This window comes from Macrotis lagotis, chromosome 2 (genome assembly GCF_037893015.1).
Source record: "Macrotis lagotis isolate mMagLag1 chromosome 2, bilby.v1.9.chrom.fasta, whole genome shotgun sequence".
In the NCBI taxonomy this organism is placed as follows: domain Eukaryota; kingdom Metazoa; phylum Chordata; class Mammalia; order Peramelemorphia; family Peramelidae; genus Macrotis; species Macrotis lagotis.
In genome coordinates, this window is record NC_133659.1 from 155,073,658 (window position 1) to 155,087,495 (window position 13,838).

General features: G+C 35.1%; 1 protein-coding gene across 1 annotated transcript in view; it reads left to right on the forward strand.

Moving 5' to 3' along the window:
• The first annotated feature begins 8,964 nt into the window (after nucleotides 1–8,964).
• Nucleotides 8,965–13,838, forward strand: part of GALNT2 (polypeptide N-acetylgalactosaminyltransferase 2) — a 392,856-nt gene continuing 387,982 nt past the window's right edge. Inside the window, exon 1 of the mRNA XM_074223036.1 lies at nucleotides 8,965–9,016. Within this exon, the coding sequence (XP_074079137.1) occupies nucleotides 9,002–9,016 (15 nt within the window). The 5' untranslated portion in view covers nucleotides 8,965–9,001. The remainder of the gene's footprint in view (nucleotides 9,017–13,838) is intronic.

Below are 13,838 nucleotides of genomic sequence, written 5' to 3' on the forward strand. Positions count from 1 at the left end.
TAATATTTTATTCATCATTTCTTAAATCTGGTTGTTATTCAGTTGTTTCAGTCAAGTTCAGCTCTTTATGATCCCTCATTTTCGGATTTTCTTGGCAATGATAATTTTTGGTTTGCCATTTTCTTTTTCAGTTTGTTTTACAGATGAGGAAACTGAGGCAAAAAGGATAAAGTGGGTCACACTTTTACTAAGGGTCACACAATTACTAAGTATCTGAGACCAGATTTGAATTCAGGACTTCCTGGTTCTAGACCTGATATTCTAACCACTGACCCCTGATTTGTTAGTGTTAGCAGATTTCTGAGCTATGGAGACATATATTGAAAAATTTACCAATTGGCTTTCCTAAATCAGTTGGAGTCAACTCCAGCACACTCTTGATTTATCCAGACTAACTTTTTTGTGACATCTCTGTATTTAGATTTTCTGGGATTTAGTCATAAGCCTGAACCAAACTGAGAACTTGTCTCTATGGTTTTCATTCTCACTAAAGAGGAATGGAGTTGCTGGGTTGCTCACATTCACTGGTCAAGAACTAAGTCCATAAATATGGACCCGTTTCACTAGAGAAAGACCAGAATGCTTGATGGCACAGAATATTTAATTACCTTAATATTATATTAATGCTCTACATATAGATTATCTTATTTGATCAAGAACCTCATTGAGGATGAACAAAATGGAGGACATAGAGTGGAAGTGGGAGTTAGCAAACCTGGGACCAGACAGAATAGCAGCAAAATTGTGGCTCCCTTCTCCATACTGGTAAATGTGGTAAGGGAGGAAGAAAAGAGGACAAGCATTTATCTGTCCCTTTGTCTGTGCTTGGCACTGAGTTTAGTAGATTACAAATATTATCTCATTTTCCTCTCACAACAACTTTGCAAGGTAGGTGTTCTTATTTTAGCTATTTTATAAATGGGAAACTTAGGCAAATAGAAGTTACGTAATAGCTTAGAAATGTATTATGCCAGATTTCAACTCAGGTTTTCTTGACCCCAGGTTGTGTTCTCTTCATTGTGTCACACCTAGGCCATCTATGAATGAACTTGCAGAGTTCTTAGAACTTAGGCATAAGAAACAAGCTATATGCGGGATCTTTCAAGTTATATAGACTTCCTTCTTCCTCCTTTGTATTTAGAACTCTTGTCAGGTGAGGTAAAATAATGTTAGAAGTATCACCATAGGTTTTTTTTCCCCATAGAAAACATCCATAGATACATTGCCATGATGGTGTGGGCAAATTGACAGCTGTCTTTACCCAGGTTAATTCATCACAAATAAGAATGTAACAATCTTTCAAAATTTGATGCACTATAATGAGGTTAGGCATTCCATGAGAAGGTTAGTGTCTAGAAGGAACTGGCATATTCTGCCATAAAATTTAGTCTAAAAATAAAATCAAGGTAATTGACAGAATCCAAATGAGACATTTGTAAAGTAGTTAGCATTGTGTCTAGCATGTTTGCCCTCTTCCCTCCATCCCTTATTGTCCATACCAGTAAAATCTGAGGTTGGCAAGTTCTTTCTGAAAGATGGCAAGACATTATCAAAAGTCAACTCAAGGAGGAACCTTTCTGAATTATTCAAAGGGGGTTATTTTTTATGAGACTGTCTATCAGACAATTCATTCTCCTAGGCAGAATCCCTTGTCCTTAGTACAGATCATGGATAGTAAAGGAGGGTTAAAAGTCCACTGGACAGAAACTGGTGACTAGTGGGCAATTAACAGGATGTGAAAGGAAAGAATTTTCCTGGGTAAAGAGATTATGATTCAAGCTTTAATTTAAGAGAATGACTAGGGCATCATGTTTAATTAGGACAACTTAAAAATCTAAGGGCTTAGTAAAGATACTAAATCTTGTAGCCATAGTTCATAACAGGAGTCATTGAGAATTTTCAGCAATAAATTTTCAACAGTAAACAGTTGCATGATCCTCTCTTCCAATCATTTTATTGGCATTGCCTTGATTCTGAACAACTCTTTGAAGAAGAAAAGGATATCAATATTATTTATTATAAAACTTAGTTCCCAGGAAGTTAACTGACTTCTCCAAGATTAAAGTCAAAACTAAAAACAGAATCACTAGATCTCTCTACTTTCCTCACTATAAAAATAACTACATGATATTCCAGACATATAATATGCAGTGATATCACTAACCTCATTTAATAGACGTTGATACTGAAATAAGGAGAAATCAGGCAACTTGCTTAAGTTCTCCTCCTGAACTAATCAACAGAACCTAGTGTAAAACCCAGGTTTTCTGACTCCCAGCTGAGAGAATATTCTGATTGACCATACTGTATTCATAGCTTCTTGTCTAATTACTATGGAACACAGGTGCCCCATGGATTCCTGTGAGTTCTTATAATTAAGCAAATAGGTTCCCATCTCAAAAAGAAAGCCACATTACAACCCCTGTAAGCATTAACTTTTGCTGCCCCATTGAGTCGATGAGCAAGTTGCCCTCTTACTGATGAAGATGATCTCAAAGGAATCATACCAACATCAGGATAAGAGATGGCAATAATTTTGATTGCCAGATTTTTTTTAAGACCACCAAGGCTTTGGAAAAAAATGCTATAGAGCTGATGAAAGGCATACCATATTGTCTGTTCTTGTACTTTGTTACTTTGTAGGAGCGAGAACCACTTCTGCAAACCCCTATTTGACTTCCTATACCTTGGAGAGAGTGATGGCTTAGAGCAAAGAAGACTCATCTTCCTAGTTCAACTCTGACCTCAGACACTTATTAACTATGTGACCCTGGGTAAGTCATTTAATCCTGTTTGCCTTAGTTTCCTCATATCTAAAATAAGCTGGAGAAGCAAATGGCAAACTACTTTGCCAAGAAAATCCTAGAGTCATAAAGAATCAAATATGACTGAAAAATAATTGAATAACCCTAGTCCTTTAGATTTTGTTATCCCAGGAATTCATCATAGCATCCTGGTTCTTCTCTCTGGTTATTTTGACTACTTTCCAACTCAAATTTGAATTGGATCAGGATGTCTATGAGGAAGTAGCAGGCTTTTGAGGAAATAATAATAATAATAATTCTGAAATCAGAGGATTTAGGTTCAAATTTCTACCTTTTGTACTTAATCTATATAATCTTCAGTGGCATAGTAGAACTCTGTGAATCTAACTTTCCTCACCCTGGGCAGATGGTGATGAACTAGATGGAGTCTAACTGTAGAACTATTATTCTTTGTGCTTAAAGATACTGAATTTGTTCTCATTTAGTCATATTCTTACCTAGATCCTTTTGCCACTAAGCCACATTTTGCTAGATAACAACTAGATAGTGGAGTGTCCATCTATGGTCAGTCAAGCTGATAGACCACATAGGACTGAGCCTTTGTTCTCATTCAGATCAACTTATATTATAGCCAACCACAATAAATCTGGCAGTCAGTTGGCAAGGGAGGAAAGCTTGAGAACTGCCTGTTGTAGGATCAGAACTAAAGGCTTAAAAGAGGGAATTTAAGATATTTTCAAGGAAAGGAAAGTATCCACAGAAGAAATGATCAATACCATGCCCACAAAAGACAAACATCAATCAGGGTCTAGACAAAGCTACTTCTGCCTTTGGTGGCATCTCTATTTATATCTTACATCCTAGAGAAGTTGACTGTCTAATGTCAATATGAGGGTACCACACTATCTATCACTTTGGGACTCCATCCCCCCCAAAATACATCAACAACACTGTAGTCATGGCAGCTCTTAACAGCAGCAGGGTAGAACCACCATCATTAGACTCTTATCCTCCTGGACAAATTCATCAAAGTGTCACCACATTGTAACATTGCCATAGTGACTTCTTATCACCACTTGCACAGGTCAAAAGACACATGCATTACCCAGCCACAGTACAATCTCTTGAGTAAGGATTACTTTCCTCCCAGGAATTTAATTTCTTCTCAAATCAGAGCTTATTTTGTTTTTGTTTTCTTTTTTTAAAATCCTAGCCTTAAATCATGATGCGAATATAAGGATAGTGATGTTAAGTGGCAAACATAAAACTGGCCTCATAATCAGAAAGACCTGTGCTCAAATACCATATATGATGCATGCTAGCTCTATGACTCCAGTCAAGTTACTTAACCCACTCAGATCCCTAGGCTACTGGTATCAAACTCAAATTAAAAATGGGGGTCATAACGCCATATGCTTTGATGACTCTGGAGGAGAGAGTGAGATTGATGATTACACAGCTCTGCTTCACTTAAATCCAATTCACTTGCAAGTCAGAACATCACCCTCCTGATGTCCTTGGTCCTCTTCTAGAAGGATGGTCAAACCATAGCAATGACAAGATTCCTACAACTGCATATTGACTTAGTTAACAAGGTGGTATTTTCTATATTTTATTGTATTTTATTTATTTTACTACTTCCCAATTACTTCTAATCATTTCTCCCTGCATTTGGTAGTGTTACAGCCAAATGTGGCAGAGATGTTTGACACCTCTGCCCTAGGCAACTCTCCAATTCTATCAGTTTCAGGGAAGGTTTCCAGTTCCATTGTAGAGAAAATCCTTCATTGGGAATCACAGATCTGGTTCAAACAAAATTTAGTAGGAGGCCTACCTTTCCACCTGTGCCTTTTCCAATTTCACTTAGTGTCTTCTCTCTGAAATTATCTCTAATTTATTCTGTAACATTTAGATAAGAATAAAGACAGTGCCAAATATACACATGCATATACATGCACTTATATGTATGTAAATATATAAATGTATGTATGTGTATGTGTGTATATATATATATATATATATATAAACATTGTACAAAGTTGTTTACATGTTATCTTCACCATTATACTTATGAGTTCCTCAAAGGCAGACACTATTTTCCCTTTCTTTATAATCTCGATATTTAGCATAGTTTGTGAGACACTGTAGTTGCTTAATAATGAACCTTCCTATTAGAAGGATAGCCAAATTGAAGAGGAATCAAGTTGAAATACTGCTCTTGATACCTATTACCTATATGACCTTAGGTAAGTCATTTAATTTATTTTTAACTCAGTTTACTCAGCTATAAAACAAATAGGTTGGACTAAAACCCCTTCCATATCTAAATCCATGATCCCATGAATCTCAGATTATGACTTGTATTCTATTGCTTTCCTGTCTTTTATTGTTGTTGTTGTTCAGTCATTTTTAGTTGTGTCTGACTCTGTGACCCCATGGAGCACACTAATGCTACCTAAGAAGTTTTCTTAGCAAAGATACTGGAGTGGTTTGTCATTTCTCCAGTGGTTAAGGCAAATAGAGGTTAAGTGACTTGCCCAGGAACAAATAACTAGTAAACGAAGTCAAATTTGAACTCAGGTCTTCTTGATTTACAGTTCTCTATCCAAGAAGCCCTATCTCCATGTCTTGCCTCTGTCATTAATCTCTACTACCCTATCAATTATAGAAATTGTGCCAACTATTCAAAGCCCACTTTAAGTCCTACTCTAGCTTTGAGTCCTTGCTAGATCACTCTGGCCCAAAAGAATGCCTTGTTCATTTGGACTCCTCCTAAAGACCTTACTGTCTGTAGTTTACATTTCTTATGAAGCATTTGCCACTCTGTCAGCTTAGTTAGGGCAGACTCATCTTCCTGGGTTCAAATCTGATCTCAGACACTTACTTGCTGTGTGACACTGGTCAAGTCACTTAACCCTGTTTAATTCAGTTTCTTCAGTTTCCTAGAGAAGGAAATGATAAACATTCTATTTTCTTTGGCAAGAAACCTCTAAATGGGATCATGAAGAATTAGAAATGACTGAACAACAACATACAGTAGTATCTTGAAGTTTGGTACCATAGTTTATATTTGGTATTCCCTTTAGAACTCTGCATAATATTTTGTATACAATAGGGCTCAATAAATGTGCTTATTTGTTAGTATATGATTAAAAAGTAGGCTACCTAATTACAAATAAGAACAGTATTTTTGAAATAATAGAACAGTATTTTGAATAATTTTGAATAATAAAACAGCATTTATGAAATAATCTAGTCCATATGCCTATCTCCAAACTGGATCACCCTGAAACCAACCCCCACCAGGGATAAATAAACTTGGCTTCCTAAGAAGATTTCACAGACTTCAGCTGTAATACAGGTCAACAGCAATATTTACAACAATTATAGGCATGCATTTATGAATGAAGTATGGCAAGAAGTCCAGCCCAATGCAGATTTTTTGTTTTGGGGGTTTGGGATTTTTATTTGAACAAACAAAATATCCCTATCCTGCCATCTACTTTCTACAAAATTCAACAGAATAAATTTGATTTTATTATCCATACATACATACACTTTACATGTAAGTCTGTTGGTAATATATTAGTGTGTTATGTAACACGTATGCTTGCATATAACTTAACAATACCAATCAACATGAACTTTAAGTTATACAGAATGTTACACTTTCCCCCCCAAGAAAGCATTGGAGGGGGGTTACCTGCTGATGCAAAATGTCTCTGAGGCCCTTCAGTTTCCCTTGGAGAGAGGTATTCAATGATTGCAATGTGCCTTGGGTGATTTTGTGAGATGATATATATGAAGCAATGAACCCCTGAGAAGAAAGACATTTTATAAATAGAAGGTATTATTTTCTGGCAGCTTTTACAGAATTCTTTTCTTTAACTTTTTTGTTTTTAATCCCAGAAGAGCCTAAAGCATAGAATATGTTTTGAATCACATGACTTCATGGTTACATAGTAGGAGCTATATAAAGCCACCCTTGGCATGTATACAATGTTAAACCCACTATCACAGAATAATAACAATAATAACTGACATTTAGATAACATTTATATGTTTAAAGTTTGTGAATCATTTTATATGCACTGAGATAGCTGGGAAATGCAGTACTTAAAGCACTGCACCTGGAGTCAGAGTATCCTTCTTTCATATCCACCTTCAGACACAGCCACACTAATTAGCTGAGCAATTCACTGAATCTCTATTTGCCTAATCTAACATGGCAATGATAATAGTGTATCCTTCTTAGGGTTGTTGTGACAATAAAAGGAAAATTGTTTAGCATAATTTGTATAATTACATAGATGCTAGTTATTTTTTTCAAATTTGTGAATGCTTCATTGTTTTAACATCAAATGTTCATTTATTTTATTTTTCCGATTACATAATAGTTTTCAACATTCATCTTTTTGTAAGATTTTGAGGTCCACATTTTTCTATATCACTCCCGTTTCTACCCCCTCCCTACAGTAGTGATTATTCTGTAATGGGTTATGCATGGGCAATCATATTTTACATATTTATATATTAGACATGTTGTGAAAGAAGGATTAGAACCTAACAGGAAAAAAATTATGAGAAAGGAAAAATATGTAAAAGAATTTTAATAAGTGAAAATCTGCTAATTTTATTTTCCTCATTTGATTCTCACAACTATTTTGTGAGGCAAACATTCTAGGGATTATTATCCCTATTTTAAAAATGAAGAAACTGAGACTGAGGGAAACAAAGGGGTTTACCCATGGTCACAAATAAAAGAAGTGACAGAGGCAAGATTTTAACTTAGATATTCCTAACCCCAAATTCAGTACTCTATTTACTACATTACATTACCACTTTATTAGAAATATATTGAATGGAAAAAAAATTGAGAATCAAGGGAACTAGAAAACTATTCTCTTAAATGTTTACCTTAAATGTACCCTTTGTGGGAATTCTGTTCTAATAAAAATAAAAGCAGGCACTAGCATTGACAAAGTCTGAGTTCTAATAACTACTCTAACAATGACTTGCATTGGTCTACTCCTCCAGGCTCTCTGCCAAAGGATCTACCTATCCTGTACAAAACAAAGGATGAATTTGATCTTCTCAGTCAAAAATCAATCCAGCTATCAGTGAGAGTTGAACTAGTTGGCAGTTGCTGTGGAGACAACACATGTTCTTTACTGATTAAATGTTTCACTTTCTACAGTTTCAACTGTGGTTTTGTTTTCAATGAATAAACAAGCATTTATTAAATGTCCATTATGTGCTAGTAAAAACAAATTCCTACTGTACTAGGAACTGAGAATACAAAGACAAAAATGAAACAATTTCTGGTCACAAAGAACTAAGTCTATCAGAGGGAACAATAAGTATGTATATGTGTATCTATGTTCATGTAAATATATATAAATATACATACAAACATATGATTATACAGAATAAGAGCAATTATAGAGACAATTGAATGCAAGTCATTTGGGGAGAAGGACATTATCAATTGAGGAATCAGGAAAGGTTTTAAGTAGATGGTGTTTGAACTGCATATTGAAGTTAGATAATACTTCAGTATTAAAATTTATAAAATATTTTATTCAATTTAATCAACTATGAATTTTTGATAATCTATCAATTAATCCGTATATTAATTAAAAGCTACAAATTCATTAATAATAACTTTCTTTGTACATAGCAGAAACAGTTTAAGGTATATTCTTCAGAATTGATAATAATAATAATTATAATTATAATACAAGTCTAAGACTCTATTCACTATCTCACATAGCTAGTTGCAAGCATGATTGGTTTCAGTAAGGGTGGTTCCCCACCAAGGCAGGTCACAGACTCTAGTAGAGGATTTCATGCCGTACTTTAGTCAAAAAAACAATTCTTTATCAGGTGACCAACCATCTCTGAATCTGACTAAGCTGGTCCTTAAATGACAGACACACAGTTGAGCTGACTCTAGTATTCATCTGCTGCCTTGCATGGGTTTTTTCCAACTCCACTGAACAAGACACTCTTCTGGGATTAAGCCCAACACCTCTAATCTCATCACCACATTGCTAAATCAAGCCTTGACTGACTTCACCTCTTTCAGCCTTCTCTCCCCTCTGATTGGAGGCTGGGAGGGTGGAGTACCAAACTCCTCCCAATACCTTCCTTTTAAAATAAAAAACACAAACAAGACTTGTGCTCACTTCATTCTGTCTTTGCTGCTCTGGTCTGTTTCAATTCCATGGAACAAGATGACCCTGTTTCAGGTACCCTCTAGTGTTCTACCTTTCCTGTCCCAATTAGATTACAAATTTCTTGAGAGCAAGGATTATCTTTTTAAAAATTATTATTAATTGTATCCTAGCACTTAGCTATCACATAGTAGTTACTTAATAAATATTTGTTGTTGAATTGGATTAGGCACAGAGGTTTTCTGGCTTGCCAGGACCTGACAGAATTTGTGTTCCTCTAGTATATAGTCTTCAAGACCCGGGTTACTGCTACTCTTGGGAAGCTTTGGATCCAGACTTTAGAGGATTTCCTCTTAGAGGGCAAAGGAAAAGACTCGAGGTTCCTAGGTCATCGTTTGGGGTATAGTAGAATATGTCCTGCATTTATTACCTGTGATAGACAATGACAAAATAGCTCAATTCTGCTCAGCTAGTGTAACTAAAGGTAATAGGGAGGATTGTCCCTGAGGGACTATTCAGGACTGTCTTGGTCCTTTTGATTACTGCCAGGAACAATGTATGAGCTTGTTCTCTAAGGGGAAAGAAGACACAGCAGCAGAAATATGTTTGCTTTGTAGGTGCCAACTTTCTATGGGTCAGGAAACTAGGCTATTTCTCATTACATTCCAATAAAATTTTACTGATTGTTTATTTGCCAGGTGCTATATGTACTAATCACTGAGGATATTAATAACAAGAAAGATAGTTCTTGCCCTCGAGGAGTAGAGATAACCCAAAAGGAGGTAGAAAAATTGAGGGAGGAACAGGACATCAGGGAATACTGGAACTCATGGGCATCTCATTCTGTAGAACTGAAAAGAGGTAGGACAGCAGAGACAGAGTAGAGTGAACTTAGAGTCCAGTTTGTCCTCTATAAGGCATATTGGATTTGGTAATCCACCCTCCAGCACTGATCAGAGGGGAGAGGAGAATGAGGGAGGTGGTATCAATAAGATCTGAGTAAGCAGCACAGTGGTGAATTTAGAAGCATGTGATTTTATTTTGGAAGGAGTATCTTGTTACCTGGATTGAAAAATCAGACAGAACAGTAAATATAGAAAGAAGTCTTCCCTAAAGACTGTGAATCTCAACTCTTATGTTCAGCCTTTTCTCATCCTGAAATAATTCCTTATTCAAATAATACCTCTTTACTCTGAGGAATTTGCAACCTGTCTGAAGGAAAAAATATAGTCACAAACATCATTGCTAGAGAAAAAATGTAATTTAAAATACTGATAACTATCAACCTATATGCCTACTCCCTTATGTTTTTGGTTTTTTTAAAAGATTTATTGATTCCTGTTGTCTCTATATCACAATAACATACCAATAATAAGCACACCCATCCCTCCCAAAAAAGAAAGCACCTTTCCTTGTAACAGGAAAAAAAAAACAGTTCAGTAAAATCAATGGTCAAAACTTTCTTGTCTTATTGCAAATGTAGCATTACTTCTTTGTAATCCTGATTCTATCTAACAAGAAGGGAGAAGTATGTTTTATCATCTTTCCTTCAGATGGGTCATTTAATTTAATCTAAATTCAAGGACATTCTAATTCTGTCCTTCTTACATAATTGTAATAAAGGTATATTATTCTTCCAGTCCTGCTTTCTTAGTTCTATGTCAGTTTTAACAACTCTTCCTAAAGTTGCTTGAATTTCTCACATTTGTCATTTCTCAGACTTTACCAAAGCAAATTGTACAATGTATTTCACAGTGTAATATTGTATTTCATTACAGAGATATATCATAATTTGGTAAGTCATTCTTCAATTCATGATCTCCTGCTGCTTTGTCCATGGGTTGTTTTGTTACTACTAAAAGGTGATAACCACCAAATATTTTGATATATATGGAAATTTTCTATCTCTGACCTCCTTATACTTGTGAGATTACCTTTTGAGGATATAAATGGTTTAATATTTTTTCTCATATAGTTTCAAATTATTTTCCAAATCACCTAGACAAATTCCAGGCTTCATATGCGTATCTTTTCATAGCCTCTTTTATATTAAACTATGTACATCTTTCATCATCTTTGGGGTGTAAGGTGAAACCCCAGAATTATTCTAATGTGCATTTCTAATTATAAGAGACTTGATGATATGATCTTTGTAAGACTGCATTTCTTCTTTTGAAAAATATTCATACCCTTTGACCATTTAACTTTATTGGAGAGTGTTTCTTAGATATCTGTGTTAATTTCCTATGTATTTTAGATATCAAATTTTTGTCAGAGCTATTTGATGCAAAGGTTTTCTGATGGTAAGTTTCCCTTCTATTTATAATTGTATCATTTTGTTTATAGAATACATTTTTAATTTTTTTATATTCAAAATTGTCTATTTTGTCCCTTGTGATCTCCTCTTTACTCAAATGACTACTTGCTCATCATTACAAAATCTTTTTGAGAATGTTGTACACATGTATCAAGGGCATTTTTTGATGAAAATATGAAAAGTGAATGAGCAGGCTTTCACAGATGATATTCTTCAACAGAGCACATCTTTGCAGGCTCATAATTAATTAAATGGTACAGATAATACCAGCTTCTCCTGTGTTTATTGTCTGTTATCTATTGAAAAATTTTGCTTGGGAAGGCAAATGTAACTTTTAATGGTTCTAGGTATCTCCCTATATATGTTAAAACCTTAAATGATCCCCTAAGTTTTCTCATTGGCTAGTTGAGAAAGAAGAATAGATTCAGAAATTTAGGTTTCATAAATACAAAACTGTTAATAAAAATTTAAAATTTACCAAGAAAGTAGGAAAAGAGGGAAGGGGGAGAGAGGGAGAGAGAGAGAAGGAAGGAAAGAAGGGAAGAAGGGAAGGAAGAAAAAGAAGGAAAGAAGGAAAGTTTCCTATAAAAATTGAGTTTATCTTCAACTAGAATTTAAGTTTCTTGATGGAAAGGATTATAACCTCATACTTTTTATGTTCTCCATTAGTACAATATTTAATATTTGGGAAAGGGAAGAGAATAATTATTTATATAGAATATAGACATATACATATATATATATATATATGGAACCTGCACTATGCCAAAAAATTTTACAAATATCATCTCATTTGATCTTCATTAAAACTTGCAAAGTAGGTACTATTCTCCTCATTTTATAGTTGAGAAAACAGAGGTAAAGTGACTTGCCCAGGGCACACAGATAGTAAGTTTCTGTGGATGGATTTGAACTGAGGTCTTCTTCTCTCAGATCTAGCATTCTATTCACTAGATCACCATACTGGATCATGAATAAACAACTTATTCAAAGTCACATAGTTAATAAATGTTGAATGTAAAATTTAAACTTAGGTTTTCTGAATCCTAGTATGGTGATCTTTCTACCAGACCTCACTTACTCTGCTAGAGCAGTCACTATAGATAATGTTTCATATTCTAATAGTCCATGTACATGTACACAAGAGACAATAGAGACAAATAGAAAGCATGTGTGTACTTGGAGTAAGAGGACCATGATTCTAATTCTGCCACTGCTCCTTACTATGAGTTTGAATTTGGTCATAATACTTTACCTTTCTAGGTTTAATCCTGATCTGTAAAATCAGGGGATAAAGAAAAGAACTATAGATTATGATGTCAGGTAGTTGGTCTTGGTTTTTATCCAGCCTCTCTCTGACACATATTGTGTGTGTGTGTGTGTGTGTGTGTGTGTGTGTGTGTGTGTGTGTGTGTGCTTGTGAGGGAGAGAAAGTGAGGGGGAGAGAGAGAGACACTCTGGACAAGTCATCTAATGTTTCGATGCCTCAGGCTAACACTCTAGATTTCATTCATAGAGGAAGTTTCTTATTTCTTATTTCTCCTTATACCAGTGAAATCACAGTTCTAGTTCCCATCCTATGGCCTCTAGTAGCCTTACTTGCTAGCATCTATATTTTGTTTTAAAGTTCTCAAAGTGCTCCAAAGCATTGCTTTGTTTGAGCTTTCATTTGAGCCTTGGGAGGTAGGTTCTATTGTTACCTCATTTTACAGATGAGGAAATTGAGGTAATAGAAAATAAATGGCTTGCACAGCATCACACAACCAGTAAGTGTCTAAGATTGGATTTGAACTCAGATCTTCCTGACTCCAGGCAGCTAAGTGGCACAATGGATAGAGTGCAGGGCAGGAAGACTCATCTTCCTTAGTTCAAATTCAGCTTTAGATACTTCTAAGCTGTGTGACCCTGGTTGGAGAAAAGTCACTTGATCCTGCTTGCCTCAGTTTCCTAATCTGTCAAATGAGTTGGTGAAGGAAAAGACAAGCTACTCCAGTATCTTTCCCAAGAAAACCCTAAAAAGGATCATGAAGAGCCAGACTCAACTGAAAAACAACTTAACAGCAACAATTTTCTGATTCCAGACCTAGAATTAATTCTCTTCCACATATCCTAGCAGCTTCTTGGCACATCCACCCCAGACTGAGGCATCATTCTTTTTTTTTTTCAGGGAGAATTTTTTAAAATAAAATTTAAAACTATTTGGTTACAGTACAATATGTTAATTTTTACAAATATAACATTTTATCAGCTGTTAAAGTTATTTGCAAAAACTGCATCCTATTTCAGCTTTTATTGTCAAATATCTATATGAAAATAATAGTTTTTAAATTAGTAAACAAATTACGAGGAATCATTTTTTTCAAAAAGATTTCTTATTTTTCCTTTGTAAGCTGCAACCTTGGGAAAGATAGTTGCTGTCTTCACTTATAAGTGGATCTCCAAATACCTGGGACTCTTGATAGGCATGCAGAGTTTTTGATTAACTGAGACTGATAGGCTGCCTTTGCTGCACAATGATACAATATACCCACATGATTTGTGGGAGACAACAATGGACAGCAAACTTTTCAAAACTCCCTC